Here is a 16,310-nt window from a genome sequence, read left to right on the forward strand (position 1 = left end):
GCCGAGGGTAGACTTACTTTTAAAGTTGTTTGAAACTATCTTAAAGGGATAGTACAGTATTGGTGGAGATGAGAATTGGGCTTTTAACTTTTTGCGAGATACCAAGAAAACACTTATGATATAGTACAGAGCATGCCGTTTTAAGAGGAATTTATAGTTTATTTGATGAAAATCGGGTTTGGAATGACTGAAACATCCAAAAACAAAGTAAAACAAAACAATTGTATTAAAAGCGTGGGTCCCACACCTTATTAGAATCGCTCTTTTCTGGATATCTCAGCCATTCAAAACCAATTTTCATCAAATAAACATTGAATTCCTCATAGAATTACATGCTCTTTCATATTTCATAAGGGGTTCTCATTATCTCAACAAAAAATGTTAGAAACCTGAAATTAGGTCTCAACCAAAACTGTACTATCCCTTTAAGGAAACAAAAACAACTTGCCAGTAGAATCTCGCGGACAAGTGTGATATACTGACCCCAAAATGTATTTGGCTCTCTGTTGCCAGGCAAATGGTCTAGTGGATTTTGTGTGTGTTTTTTGTAAATGAAATAAGAAAGTAACTAATGTGCATCCCAAGGAATATTTTTCTGGTAATGCATTGCAATTTCCCATGCATTTTTTTTTTCATACCATTCCTACACAAACTATATTTAGTATAGCAGTTTACTTTCAGACCAGTTTGGGCCCTGTTTCATAAAGCTGTTCGTAAAGTTACGAACAACTTACGAGCGACTGGTGATCAGTTCTGATGTGCTATACTATCAGAATTTCCATAATTCAGCACAAGAAGTGATCACTAGTCCCTCGTAAGTCGTTCGTAACTTTACGAACAGCTTTATGAAACACCCCCAAGGTCAAATGTACAGAATACCATTTGAAATGTTGTAGTCATCAGCTGAAATTGCTAGTCAAATTTGAGTTGGAAAATTATTTCGTGGTATCCGTGCCATCTGCTCCCTAACCCCACCCTCTCCCCCCACCACCACCATCATCCTTGGGACACGCCCACAGCTGACGGTGGAAGTGATGTGTGGCTGACGAGGCAGGCCCTGCAGGATGCCTATCACAATCTCCTCCTGGGGGACCTGGAGTCAGCTCTCGACAAGAAGCTGGAGCAGGAGCTGTGGAACCATGTCTTCAAGAACCACATCTCGTCGCTGCAACACAAAGCCCGTGACCGTATGGTGAGTAGTGCAAACTTTGATTTTTTCTCCAAGTCTCTGGTCTAATGACTTCTATGACTCAAAGTCATAGTCAAAGTCTTCTGTAAACAAATCTGAAAAACAGCTAGTCTAATGACTGACTCCAGATTATGGGCTTATTAGTCAAAATTATGATGCAGTGATTCAAATCCTTTATTGATTTTAATAAGTAGTCTAGTATGTTCTAGTCACAGAACAGGCAAGAAAGTATTAACACATTGCTGCTTCATATTGTGTGTTGTGGGTGGTACATTGTATGAAGACCACTTATTTGCCACCCCTACATGTAACATTCCTTCAACACATATTCTGAAATGGGGATATACTCCAGAGCTAATTTCCCGTGATACTATTTGATGCAATATTTGGTACCCTGGGGTACCAAATGAAAATTCGCCATTTTGTTGAATTAATTATTTTTTTTTTTTCAGCGCTGTACCCTGGCTTACCAAAAAATGTGTCAAAATATTTTTTAGTATTATTTTAGTATTATTATGCACAAAAATGTTTTCTTATTTGTGATTATGCAACAATTAATGCATGCAACTGATAATTATTTTCTGCTCTGAACCTTTTTCTTTCGCATTTCATCTCTTATTATCGACCATTCACGCACGCGTAGAAGATTATAAAGATGGCAGCCCCCATGATCAAATTTTAGAGAAATACAGTTGATTTTGGGGTGAATTTTCTGAGCTTTCGGTGATTTTTTTTTCTGAAAATAAAAGTTACGGTAGATGATGTTTACAAAACGGTGTGGTGCTAGAAATTACTTCGAAAAACACCTATGGTGCTAGTTCATTGCGACGACTTTGCCGTATCCGAATTCGGAATCGGCGTATCTGAATTCGGATACGCATTATAAATAATGGGCATGAGATGGCGCTATACAACGCGGTATCCCGGGTTACAACGGTACCCCGGTGTACGGCGTGCCGAATCATTTATCCATGTCAGATTCATGGTTGATCTCTAATGAAACCACTGATCCAATTTTCTGTGATATACATGTGAGATATATTCCAGAAATCAGACAAGCTTTTCAAAGAAAGGAATCAACGTTATACAAAAATTGATGATGGAAACGACAAGCTGACTTCCAAACAGTTTTGAATGTCTACTCTTGTAGTTGTACATGTTTTCCCTCATGAATTGTTATTGTTTGGTTAATTGATGCGAGTGGAGTTATGAAAGTCATGAAGATAAATGGTTTAGACATGTGATTAATTGCTTATAAAAGAATGGAAACTGTTATCCTTGTTTTGTTTATTTCTCAATTTATCCATGCTAAAATAGAATCCCAAGAGATCTGAAGTTCAAGCCATGCTCTCACTTCTTCTGGACAATGCCAGTGGATTCTACATCCAGGTACTGTATCTATGGTGATGCTTTCAACTTGTGCTGCATGTAGTCAACTGTTACTGCATCGTATTGTCAGCTGTTTATGTGATTATAGAGCTGATGAATAGTTATAGTGATGAAATCTTCTGGGTGGATGTGTTGCAGTAGATTCTCTCTAAGTGATTCGATTAGAGATTAGTGATAAGCAATAGAATGCTGTGTGCTCCAGCAAGCGGGGAAAAACAAAAACAAAAGCAAATTTATACTAAATATTTGTTCAAAATGATTTCTGCTGACCATCAACATCAAATGCATGCAACGTGGATATGGGAACATAGGGCTAAATATTAAAAGAATCTATCCTTATTTAACCATGATAAAGTGATTGTTTTAGAAAACTGTCATCTTATGGAAATGTATATGTATGTTTTTGTTTTGTTGTGTGTGTGTGTGTGTTTTCTTTTCTTTTTCTTTTTTTTTTGGGGGGGAAGTACGGGGGGGGGGGGGGGGGGGGAGGGAGCTGTTACGTATGTAATTCCGCACTTGTGTAGTGCTTTCTCTTGTATAACAAAGTGTAGTGCTCCACCTTCTCCTTGTGCTCTTGTATCCAGTTCATGAGTGTGGGTATAGCGTAGGGTGATGCGATGTGTTTGATGAATCACAAAATATTTGAGGGATTGCCAGGACGGACAAGCCACACATCAAATACATCAATACAGCAATGTTCTACGATACTGTGCATGTGTTATCTGGCAAGTTGTTAAATACTGTAAAAGTGGATATTTTTGTGCTTGGCACGGTAAGAAGAGTTTCGCGGGTTTTTGATTCCGCGGAATCAAGACATCAACCACTGGAACATATGGCACGCAAACATATTTGTGTGCTTTTATTTTCGTGCAGGCTTCTGGTTGTGCGAAATGTGCAAAAATTTCAACTCCGTGAAAAATTCCACTTTTACAGTAGTCATGAGCAATTGACAAATCACCTTGTATTCATTTTGAATTCAAAACTGTGGCACAATATTCTCTCTGTAAGAATGATCCATTATTAGCAGATATTTAGAATCTGACAACCTTCATATGTTACTAGTTACTAGTTACGATTTGTGCGTTACATTGAAACATTTTTTTTTTTTTCAATAGAAAGCAATTCAAGATTTACATCTTTGTCAAGAGGATATTCACCAGACATGTACAATATTATGTGAATTTAGTAGAACTCGGGAAGATTTGTGACACACTTGATGAAAGCTTTGGTTTATTTTACATGCTGCCCTCTAGGAATCTACCACAATTCATGCTATGACAATAGTAAAATGATGTAAACAATCTTTTCTTTGTATTGTTGTAGTACAATGACATCACACAGTGTTGTTGGGTTCCCATGGCTAGAGAGGATGGTGCATTACTGTAAAAGTGGAAATTTTCATGGATGGAATTTTTTGCGCATTTCCTGCAACATCAAACTGGTGCGAAAGTAATTAAACGCTCATAAATTTTTTGCTAGTTTTATGTAATATTATATTACATAGATCTCTGATTTCAAAGTAGGTGTATTGTAGAAGTACAAAGCAATTGTCGTGTTATTTGTAGTTTTCTCAATGTTTGCTAGTCTTGTAGCGCGAAGACACTTGCTCTTATAATACGAACTGTTCACTTTTTACTGTAGTATGTGCTGCTGAAGCAAATAGCTACCATGGCAGCTGTGAGCTTGTTAAGTGCTCGCTCAGTCAGCATAACCATCCACAAAATTGAAAACATGAGAAATTTATATTACCTGGCTGAATGCAAAAAATTGTTCACCCGCAATTTCTGGTTTTACAGTAAATCAACCAAAATTTTTGAGATGTATGTGTTGAAGGAATCTTTCTCCCTAAGAATAGGCTGGTTCAGGTGCGAGTTTCTTCACTTTGTCTCCCTCTACAAATTAAATTAGATGTAGTAGATGTAGTAGATGAAGTAGATGACAGGTTCGAGTCCCTCTGGTTCCTTTTTCCGACATGTTTGTTAATTTACAGATCAGCAGTTGCGATCTTAACAAATTTAATTTGTAGAGGGAGACAAACTGAAGAAACTTGCACCTGAACCTTCACCCCTCTGAATAACATCTTTCTTTCTTTCAATAGGCTGGTTTCATGTCATGTGGCGTTGATGCTTTATTCTCCACAGCTCCTGCAAGAGATCTGCAGTGCGTTTGACGTCCAGCTGCCGTGCCGTATCAAGGCACGCCGGCTGGGGCTGTTCAAGGAGTTGCTGCCATCGTCCCAGAAACTGATCCAGCCCAAGGCGACGTCTTGTCTCTACATCTGCCAGCACTGCCTGGTCCATCTCGGAGACTTGGGTGAGCAGAGCAGGGCAGCACAAATGTGAACCAATCAGATTTTGCATTATGAAATCAAAATTCATAGTACAATTATATGTGCTGGTACTTCTGTATCATCATCATGATTAGCATCATGAATTATTTGGGATTTGTTGTTTTGTAATGAAATGAGTTTAGAGCACTGGAAGTAGGTGTCTCTGGTATGTCTAGTAGGACCTAGGGGGCGTGCGGTGACCCCATGACCTTAAGAGTTGTAGTGGGGGGCACGGGCCGCACATGGGTATACTCTTGCTCTGGCAGTGAAGAGCGACCAGTTCTTAGCCGACTCTTTACATAGGCGGATGTGGTCCGTGGTGTGTCTCCCTGTGCTTTGTTGTGTATTGTATACGCTGTGTGTATCAGCTCTTCGTGCGGCGGTGACAGTTTGCACCGTGGCAGACAAACTCTCCGGATTGGCGAGTACGGTAATAAAGTTTCTTCTCCACACACACTTTTCTTGTCGCTTGTGAATTAATGATGTCGACTCGGCGTGATATGGAGATGTGGTCTGATTACTGTGAGCGTGAGTGAAGTGTCCGCGAATATAAACCCCAAAAAGATCCCACATCCAAGTAGTAGCTGGAGAAATCTGGTAATATTACATTTTCAATTGAGAATTTAGTAAAGCATTGTACTTAGAAATGTGAGCTTTTTTACCCGCTGCACTTATCTGCTGCCTTCTGATTGCACCCAGCTCGCTACCGCAATGACACCCAGCAGGCCGAGAGCTTCTACTGTCATGCGGCCAGCCTGGTGCCATCCAACGGTCAGCCGTATAACCAGCTGGCCATTGTCTCTGCGGCCAAGGGAGACCAGCTGTCCATGGCTTTCTACTACATCAGGAGCATCGCCGTCAAGCACCCCTTCCCCGCTGCTGCCACCAACCTCCAGACAACGTATGCCAAGCTTGTTGACAGGTAAAGTCGATGATCACATCACAGTAATGTTTTGGCCTATGTGCCATGTACATACCTCTTGTTTATCTTTCATCATCTGCAGAAGAAAATCTGAGGTGTTTAGTACTAAAATCTTATTCTCAGTGTAGTTTTTTGCACTCTTTATTATTGTTGTTTGTGTCATAGATTGTTGCACCACATATTTTTTGTTAATTTCTGTGTTTTGTTTTATGTGATGCATTTGTTTTGATTGATTGAACTGGTCCTTTGTTTCTGTAGGCTCTTGATTCAAGTGCTTACATTGTTAGTCTTCATTTTGTACACCTAACAGCCTCAAACCTGTCTGAATGTAAATTACCCTTTGTTATATGGTGGTTGTATCATAGGTCATTTCTAATATATTGTGTGATTATGATGCTGTGTTCTCTTGTGCTTTCTTTTCAATGCTGGCTCTTTCCTAATTTAGCAATGTCATAAAGAGGTCTCACCTTTTTGTGTCCATCATTATTATAATTGCAGATATGTGTGAAAATGGTGTCCTTTCTGGAACTGATTTCATGCTCAAGCAAAAGCTTGCCCCTTTTTTCATTCATCTAGATCAATTTGTATTCACAGAGCAAGAGCATTTTCACAGCTGTCCTTGATTATGTATATTAGTGATATTTGTTACATTGCAACAAGAATCCCAGACCTGTTAAGGTACAAACACCCTCCCCTCCAATGATTTAATATTTAGGGATGAAGTGAAGATCTTCAAGATGAGGGAAGTTGAGCTGATACATTACTTCATCAAGTTCCATGCCATCATCTACCTGGCTACCTGCGAGCAAGGTGAGTTAAAAATACAAATGTAGGTAATGTTGTCAAGAGTTTGATCACTCGCAGTGAATCACATAAGGAAAGTAAACAAATTTAGAGGCTTTTTTATGATGATTGTCAGTCAGAAGGTGAAGAGCATCATGGTCCTCTGGAATGCAAAGTTTGAATTGCCACGAAGAGATAAGATCAGTGGGCTTTAAATCCAAAGAGATAAACTGTCTTGGAGAGAAAATTGATTCAGTCAGAACATCATATTTTCAATTCCTTGAATTGACATGGACAAGTATTGAAAAGTCAAAATGGAGTAAGTATCAATAAATCACCCGACACAGGCTCCTTCGCGAAAAGCTCTCTTGGTCACATTCACGTGATATTGCAAAGTTGTTGACTAAAAAAATCCCAAAACAACAACAACCAAAAGAAACCCCCCCAAACCCCCAGATCGTATTTTCATAAAGATTCAAAACAGATTGTTACCTTCGTTTTTATTTCAGTCCACTACATATCTTTATAGAGCAACCAAAATTTCAACTTTAAAGATTTCAGTGGTCTGAACAGGCCACCAGACAAGTTAAAGTGTCGAGCCCTGGCATATGTCATATGGTTGTAGTTCAGTAGTTCACGAATGCCTTTCATTCTCTGGTTGCAGATCTTCAGGTGGCTGGTTCCATCAAGGAGAAGCTGGAGGAGAATTTCCGCAGCCACCTCTCCCAGGAGGCCTTGACCAGCCGCCAGCTCAACCAGATGTCGGCCATCAACCTCTTCGCCCTCCACAGCATCCTGCAGCACACGGACAACGGCGTGTCCAAGCCGACTGGCGAGCTGGCTGGACTGACCAGTGGGTCGGACGCCGGGCCGTATGCAGCCAACAACCAGCAGTGCTGGACCCTTGTCATGAGCTTCACATGTAAGGCTTCCCAGGGTCATGCAGATTTGCTAATTGTTACATTTTTGCATTTTTTAAACTTTTCTTTTGCCAAAAATACTGCAGGTTTCATGGGGAAAACTATTTCCCCCCAATTGTATTACTGATAATAATGGCTTCTTATTTAGCTCACAGGTCCACCTGTCGGTGCTTGTGGTACTTCGAGAAAAATGCACGTACGAACATAAGAGAGTGAGGGAGAAAATAATAAACAAACTGACAAGCAAGCAAAAATGGAACACAGTTCTGCTGGACATTGTTGATTAATTACATTTATGTAATTATTAATGCAAGAGGAACAAATAGGTTTTCAGTTTTGATTTCAATGTTTCTGTCAATGAAAGCTGACATAATTGTATAGGTAGTTGATTCCAGAGTTTTGATACACATGTGTGTTGTAGGAAAGGTAAAAATACTGTTTTTCCAGGGATAATATGCCTTTTTATAAGCCCTCAGAATACAAGATGCTGTTAACAAGGTTGGCATTCCTGGCCGTGTGATCATGTGGCAAGCCTGTCAGCCACTTGCAGTATTGGATTGACAGTCAGTTTGAACCATAATGCACACTGTGCTTCAGTGATTGTGATATTTTGCCAAAGAGCATCAATTTGATGGCTTTTGTGTACACATTGAGGCAGTCATCATCAAACAAATGGAAGACACATATATTTAAAGCATATCCATTGCATTATGTATGTTCAGTACCTTTCCGCTCTTATGGCACATCAAATTTTGTGTTATTTTTTGCTGTTATATCAAAATGATAATGCACAAATTAATTGTCATATTCAGGTTTTAAACCCCGAGAGAGAAACTTTTGTTACGATCAAGAATGTTGTAATATCCTCAATTTCAATGTTAGAGACAACAGTCCATGTAGTATTTCAGATAATTTCTCTTTCAATGTATACTGCCCAAGTATTTTACTCACATATGATATATCAGAACTTTCCTGCTTTGAATATGACACCTACCTTCCCTTCCCTACCCCTCCCATACCCCCTGGCAGTCAACCTAGTCCAGATGATGCTGCATTACGCTCCCCTGAAGTCTGGGGACACAGCCGTGGATGCCTGGCCCGGACTGCCTGCTGTACACCTCCTCCTCGGCTGGATCTTTCTCCAGAAGGGTATCTTTGATGACCCTGTGCTGTCCACTAAAACTGGGTACGTGTCTCTGGGGCACCTTCAGGAGTTTCCCTCTACATGGAATTGGCATTTGAAGGGGAGTCACCCCAAATAGAAAAGTTGTGCATTAGAAACAATGCTTGAAAAGGAATTACTGTTCAAGTGGATATTTTTGCACACTTGGGTAATTTTTCGTGCCCAACTTGGTAAGATTAGTTTCACATGTATTTAATTTGAGCATTGAGAATTAAAGGTTTCTTGGACGAACACTGTACTAGGGCTTTCTATAGCTCAGTCGGTAGAGAACTGGGCTAACAATCCGGAGGTCTCGGGTTCGAATCCCGATGGAATCCCATTTTCTTTGCTCATTTTTCCACTAATGTTTTTAATTCCGCGGAAACAAGACATTAATTGCTGGAACATATGGCAAGCAGAATTATTTGTGTGCTTTTATTTTTGTGCTACTTTGTGGTTGCACGAATTACGTGAAAACTACAACATTGCAAAAATATCCACTTTTACAGTAGTCAGTGAAAATCTTCTGGAATCAGGCAAATGATGTGAGAAGTAAGATTTTCTGAAGTTGGGGTAGCTAGGGGATGTTGGTGGTGCATTACGAGCCAGAAACAATTGTTTTGTTTTGGTTTTTATTTGTGTACAAACTTATGGGGTTCAAATGACAGTTAGACAATAGCTACTCTACCTGTGGTGTACCTGGAGTCCCACGAATGGTCATTTTCTGACCCATTTGCGACCTCAGTATGCCTTCCATTCACGGTACACACCTGTTGATGCATGCATGTATGTGTGTATGGCATACAGTAATTATAATTTGTCACTACTGGGATATCTGTTTGCATGTCATCTGCAAAGTAAATGTGTGTGATTTTTCTACGCTGTTGACATTATTGCAGAGTGTGGAGCAAGCTAGCGAGGGTGTTGACGTCACTCCAGGTGGACTCTTCGCCCCAGGAAGATGACTCCACCAGCTCCCTACCCCTCCCTGAAGATAGTCTCCTAGATGGATTCACACCCATCCAAGAGGCCCAAAGGTATGCATCATATATATTATCCCTTCTTGTATTTTTTTGTTAACCCGTTGAAGACTAGTCCCAGGTGTCTGTGGGAAAACATGTGTTATAGCAAAATCTCAAAACCCTCAGTGGGTTAAATGAAAGAAGCTCCTTCAATCCTGTGCTCCTATCTGTGCGAATGTCAGTAGTTTGACAAGTATGGAAGATTGACAAAAATTCTTGTTTTTATGTGTTATTTTGGAAAATTTTAATCTTTTGTCTCTCTCTTTCTTGAATATAACGGTCGGCAAATATACTTGGAGCAGAATCAAACTTTTGGAATTGTATATTCACCAACCACCATCAAAGGGATTGGACTGCACAGAAAAGTTTATGAAACTTAGAGGTGTTTATCAAAGAAAGATTGCCATTATTTATGGTGTTGATGTTATATATGAGCCTATTGTAGCAAATGGTGGCCAAGATGTCTTCTCTAGTAACCTCAGGCCGGAGACAATCTCTCCAGCTAACTCATAAAAGATCAAAAAAAAGATTTTCTTATCTTGACATTATTTTTGTTTTCTTTTGTGCCAATGGTATTCCCCTTTGTCAAGTTTGATTGTTTAATCCCTGTACATTGTTTTCCCATGCTGTAGGGATCTGGATTTTGGCCTTGGAAAGCATCAGGGGTGGAACCGTGCGGCCATGAACCGAGAGAGGTGCCAGCGTCTGGCCGGCCAGGGGAAGTGGCTTGCCCACCACCAGCCCAGGTGGGTGACATGAATTGCATAAACAGAAACAAAACTAGAACTAAAACAAAAATAATAACAGACAACAAACTACTGTTAATGCAAAAGTTTTTGCGCATTTCGCACTACTTTTGGCTTGTGCAAACTTTAAAACCCACAAAAATATCTGCACAATTTTTCTCTGCACATATTTAATGGGTTGATAATCATGCAGCGCGAATTCATGGACCTGCGAATATGTATTTGAGCTGCTCAGCGCAAAAAAGTAATCGCGCTCGAGTGTGGATGCTTACAGTAAATAAACAAAACACGCACACACACGCACAAGGTGGAACACTACCCTTTGAACGCTGAGAGCCCTATTGGTGTGTTTGGCAAGCCATGTGTTCGGAAAACTATGAAATTGGACAATTACAAATTTGCAATACAAGGTAGCCTCTTGGAGCATGTGCATGGGCAATACGCAAATCGCACATTGAACATGTATACCCACTGCACATCCCCGTGTGAGAATTTCGTCAGCAAATGCCATATTCTGATAAAAGTTGTAAGCATTTTAGGAATTACCACATGAATGATAATACACTTGGAGTGAATTAATGTGTGGGGCATCACCAAACTGTCTCCCTATTACAATAAAAGCTCAGCCTAGATTGACAAAGTTTTCTCCGTAATGTGTCGTATCGAATCCAAAAGCCTGCTGAAGGTTGAGACGTCCACTTCCGGCAAGCTAGTCTTCACCAGCCCCCTCGGTGATGATGTAACATCTCGGCGGGCCTCCCATCACCAGCAGCGACAACAGAGGGCGGCAAAGACATCTGCCGGCCAGAAAGGTGGGTGTGCCTTGTCTTAACCTTATCTGTGCACATTTGACAGTGTGTGTTCATTTTACAACTAAGACGTGATTCAAACTTTGCAATTCTTGCATTGAGGTTTTGTATTTCGTATCTTGTATGAGCTCCAAGAACTCTACACCAGCTCTAGAGGAGATTTTATTCACTTTTCTTTCCTCCCTTCCTTTCTCTATTTCTTCCAATCAATCTATCTATCTATCTATCTATCTATCTATTTATCTATTTATCTGTCTATCTGTGTATCTCTTAGGATGCCTTTTGCTTGCTCTACTATTGAATGATTAGGGCAGTCCATGTACTTGTGCTGAAGATTTTGAAAAATAACACAGCAAGGAATAAAAGTTACACACAGACTTGTGAAATCAGGGAAGAAAAAAGAAAGCAAAGTAGGAGTGAACTAGGAAAATGAAAACATCAACACTGACAGTCTTTTCTTTTGAACTTCATAAATAATCATTGATTTTATTGTGAGTGACATTATGAATGTAAAAGTTTTAAATTGCTTTGCAATTCATTGTGAATATTTCTAATTAATTCAGAGTAAAAAGTCCTGACATATAATGTTTATGCCTGCATTGGGTTATGAGACGTTGCATGATTAATTCAGGGAGGGGTCACCCCTTGTCTCCATCAGAAAGAATCAATCAGTCATTTGTTATCCTTGTTCCCACTCCCCCAGGCCATGAAGCTGTCCCTAAACCTGCGTCAACCGAGAGGGATGCTGGCAAGAAGGTGGGACGAGAGAGTGCTACAAAGCGTGATGCGAGCTGGGAGAAGAGTGAAGATGACGCACAAACCAAAAACAGTGGTGTGCAGGTATGCTGCTTTGATGTGGAAGTTCCTCTGATATAGCAACCTCTCAAAATAGAATTACAAATCAAAAATTACAAAAAATTATAAAGAAATAGACCTGGGATTGTGTTTGTAGAGAACTCTGTTTTATTTCTCAGCAATCTTCTGATGATGTCTCAGGGGAGAGATTATCTTGGTAAAGCTGTACAGTATTATTATGACACCCTGGTGTCCTCAACATATTCAATGTACATTGAGCATTGCTTTGAGAAGCAACCGAGATACGGGAAAATTTGTATATTTTTAATTTAGGTGTTTGATTATATATGATGATCAGTTTAAAGTCAAGAATCCCTATGAACAACAGTTCACAGTCTATTTATTCGGTTAGGAAAGAAGGAAACTGCGTGTAAGCAAAATTTTCTTTAGTGAAATTATCAGTTTGTGGTAATCATTTCATGGAATCTGCCATGACACAGCTTAAACATGACAAAACTTGAAATATGAAATAATATAGGTTATGAGAAAGAAAAATTTGTGATGACACCATGTTGTATTATAGTCCTTGAAATGACTGTTGTTAATATGAATAGTATTGTTAAATTTCTATGTGATGACAATTTTTCTCATTAGGTTATGTCAAGACCTGAGTCTGGTAAGGCATCTGTAAGCTTCAAGATTCCAGAGAGGACGACATTCTCTCAGACGCCCTCAGCTGGTTCAGGGAGTGTCTCCAAGTCCTCCAAGCAATCTCCTGGTAGCAAGGATCCGGAAGGCCCCAAGCGCCATGTACAGTGGCAGAACCCCCCTCATGCCTACGCCCACGAACCACCCTACTACCCTCCTCCTCAGAGACCCCCACTCCCAACTCAGCCCCTTCACCCTCAGGCTGGGTCCCAGACTGTGCCCCCACCCAAAGGCAACTCCCAGCAGAAGGGGCAGGTTGCTCACGGCCATCCCCCTCCTCGACACCCTCTCCCACAAGCTTCTTTCCCCACCCAGGGAACCCCGCAGCGCATGCCACACCCATACAGTCACCCGCCCCCTCCTCCTGGCGTTCCCCCACCCTCTCTGAGCCTGCCCCCAGACCAGAGGTTCCCACCACCGCCCCTTGGGCCACCGCTGCCTTTCTCTGGTCCCCAGGGTACACCGCAACGGCCAATGCAGCCACCACCGTCCCGCCCCATGGGCCCTCCAGGAGGTCCTCCTGGGGGTCCTCCGGGCCCTCCTCCTGCACCCCATGGGCCTGCTGGTCAGGGGGTCCCACCTGGTTGGCAAGCCATGCACCGCGATATGGGGCGTGAAGGACAGACTCACATGCCAAGGGACGGGCCTCCATCGCCTCATATCACAAGAGAGGGTTACCTCCCTCACATGCAACCTCCTAAGGTTCAGGTATGTTGAAAATTGTAGAAATGCTTGCAAATTTTTCACGATGAATCATTTTTCCATGTTATAGCATAGTATGTCATCTCAGTAATGTAAATGTTGCCACCTGGTGAGTTATCGTGCAACTTCCACCATGACACTCTGCGTGGTGCAAAGATTATGGCATGCAAATACAGTTGAACCTCTCTTATCCGGCCTCCCTTTATCCGGATCTCTCTATTATACGGACGCAATCTCGCTGTGATTTTTTTAAATAATTACGGGAGGAAAGGGGGATTCCCAACTCCTTGAGAACTCCTACACAAACACACATGAATTACATATTACTTCCAACATGATTTACATACATTACATCAAATTTCCTTCCAAATTTGCTTACCTTCAGACATTTTAACATCCCCAAACATCCCCAAATCATCGCAAGAACATGAACAGATTATGCGCTCGAGTCCTCTATATCGCATTGCAGTCCATACACAGCCGTCGATATGACTAGATAGACATGCATTGTTTCGAGTTATTGGCTGAGCAACGAATGATATTGAACACTCAAAAATTGTTCACACACAGTACACACACAAAGAGAGAGAGGGAGAAAGAGTGTGGGGAAGAGAGCAACCCAATCGCAATGCGCTATCACTTTTTACCTTGGGCCTGGTACGGTATTAGGTAATGTAGCTGTCTGTTACTGAGTGTAACAATGAAAAGGTTGCAGTATACACATTACTACATCATGTGGTACTACAATGGGCTACATCAGTACATGTGTATGTATATGTACATGTATAAAGCATTGAGTCTCCCGTATCCGGCCAAATCCCTTATCCGGATGAGCCCCGGTCCCAACTTGTCCGGATACGAGAGGTTCAACTGTACCTAATTATTTTTACTCTGCAGTAATGTGGCAAAGCAATGAAGACAGTGAAGCAATTACGTTATTTTGTGACAAGGCTGTGCTGGAGGATGGTGGCTCCATGTCCATAGTTCTGGTGTGTATGCACATTCAAAGTTTGCAGAGTTTGCTCATGCATGCATGAAAATGGCATTGTATAGTTACAGCTGAAAAATGTAAGTAGACTCTGCCAGTCATATGTCAATGTGATTATGCAATATTCAACAGTGTTTAGCTTTGGATCCTACTGTGATTGGTATTGGATATGTATTTGTCAAAGCCTTTTCCCTGTTTAAGAGGAGAGTTTGCTGATATTTTAGTGTTCTTTGTGCTTCTTGATATTTTTCACACCAGATACCACCACCAATGCCCCAAGGCCCCAAAATAGCCAGCCCAAATTCAAGTCTGGCCCATCACCAGCAGCAGCAGCCACCCTCCCAGCAGGCAGGCAGCGGGGGAGGCTGGGGCCGCAGTGGCCCCGGACTTCCCCAGATGGACCGTCCTGAAAACAGGCAGACTGACACCATGGCCAACATCAGCATGTGGAATGCTGCTCCAGAGGGAAGGAAAGGGTCCATTGGACACGCCCCTGCTGGTCCAGACTTACCCCAGACCCCGTACCACCACCAGCAACAGCCAGGGATGGGAAGGGACACCAGCCCTATGCGAAGCCCCATTGGCAACTCCCCCCAGTTCCGGCTCTCGCCGTCTGTGGAAGACTTTGGGATGCAGCAGGGACCGGCCATGAACATCCAGGGTGGTCAAGGGCACCCCATGCAGAGGCGCCCATCTAATCCAGCCGAGGTGAGAATAATGGAGTCTTTTTGCCTTTGACTGATCATCTATTTTATTTCTAATGCTTGTATAATAATGTAAGAAGAATGGCATCAAAATGAAGTCCCTGCACATTTCAGAAATTATACACTATCAAGCCTTCTTAATGAAAGTGTGATGACTCTTATGGTAGTTGTTTGTTTGCCATCAGTTACAGATGCCAGGATTTGGATCAGCTCCAGCCTACGATCAGGGACAGATGAATTACATGCACTCCATGTCCAAGTCCCATGAACAGCACATCTCCAGCGTCCAACAGCAGCAGCAGCACCTGCAGATGCCAGGCGGACCACCTCCTCACGTCCTGGACAGCCAGGGAGCCAACCTCTTGGAACTGCTCACCAAGATGCAGAAGCAGATGCCGCCGGAAAGCACGCATGGCGGCAGCGGCAAATCCCGCTTCTCTCCGGAGCACGTTTCTGATGCCTACCGCCCAGGATTGGACATGGGTGTGTCCAGGAAAGGTGGGAGGGACCGCCCTCCAGGATTCCAAAGCCAGGTGGAAAGGTATCCTTACCAAGAGCAGCTTTCAAAGGACAAGCTAGGCATGGCTGACTACTACCAGGTGCAAGATGACGTCTCCAGTGGCATGCGCTACGATCTGCTTCGAGACCGACCCCAGGGTGAATCTGCCTTCCGGAAGGTGTATCCACAGCAGCAGCAACAACAGCAGCAGGAGACGGAAGGCACCCTCTTCCTGGGACCAGAGGCCAAGACCAAGGGCCCATTCTCCTTCTCTCAGCTGATGGGGAATGATTCCAAGTTTGGTCGCGACATCTTCAGCCAAGACTCTGGGTTGCAAGATGTAGCTTCATCCTTTCCATACAGGTAATAAACTTCCCTGTCTCTTACATCAATTAACCTTATTTTGTTCTTCGGATTTTCTGACACCTTGGATTTTCATTAAAGTGTACCAAACCCCCGGAAATCAAATTTGTAAACAGCTAGACTACACAAAAGACAGCCATAATTCACCTATGAATTATGACTGTCTAAAAGTATGCATGTATTGATAAATCAGGTCATATCTCTGTAACAATTTGACACATGTGCTCCGCATGTTTAAGTTCTGCTCCATAAGTGCCAGTACTGATGTGTGTGTGTTCTA

At 42.0% G+C, this 16,310-nt stretch overlaps 1 protein-coding gene across 1 annotated transcript in view; it reads left to right on the forward strand.

Annotated features, from left to right (window-relative positions):
• Positions 1 to 16,310, forward strand: part of LOC139718446 (uncharacterized) — a 33,520-nt gene that overhangs the window by 4,274 nt on the left and 12,936 nt on the right. Inside the window, exons 3-16 of the mRNA XM_071629916.1 lie at positions 1,020 to 1,192; positions 2,507 to 2,578; positions 4,720 to 4,891; positions 5,607 to 5,829; positions 6,545 to 6,639; positions 7,277 to 7,534; positions 8,562 to 8,718; positions 9,594 to 9,731; positions 10,349 to 10,462; positions 11,138 to 11,274; positions 11,975 to 12,111; positions 12,721 to 13,482; positions 14,723 to 15,172; positions 15,354 to 16,030. Of these exons, the coding sequence (XP_071486017.1) occupies positions 1,020 to 1,192; positions 2,507 to 2,578; positions 4,720 to 4,891; positions 5,607 to 5,829; positions 6,545 to 6,639; positions 7,277 to 7,534; positions 8,562 to 8,718; positions 9,594 to 9,731; positions 10,349 to 10,462; positions 11,138 to 11,274; positions 11,975 to 12,111; positions 12,721 to 13,482; positions 14,723 to 15,172; positions 15,354 to 16,030 (3,565 nt within the window). The remainder of the gene's footprint in view (positions 1 to 1,019; positions 1,193 to 2,506; positions 2,579 to 4,719; positions 4,892 to 5,606; positions 5,830 to 6,544; positions 6,640 to 7,276; positions 7,535 to 8,561; positions 8,719 to 9,593; positions 9,732 to 10,348; positions 10,463 to 11,137; positions 11,275 to 11,974; positions 12,112 to 12,720; positions 13,483 to 14,722; positions 15,173 to 15,353; positions 16,031 to 16,310) is intronic.

The sequence above is a fragment of the Diadema antillarum genome, unplaced genomic scaffold (assembly GCF_040938485.1).
Source record: "Diadema antillarum isolate AM-2024a unplaced genomic scaffold, OU_Dant_1.0 scf00000094, whole genome shotgun sequence".
Lineage (NCBI taxonomy): Eukaryota > Metazoa > Echinodermata > Echinoidea > Diadematoida > Diadematidae > Diadema > Diadema antillarum.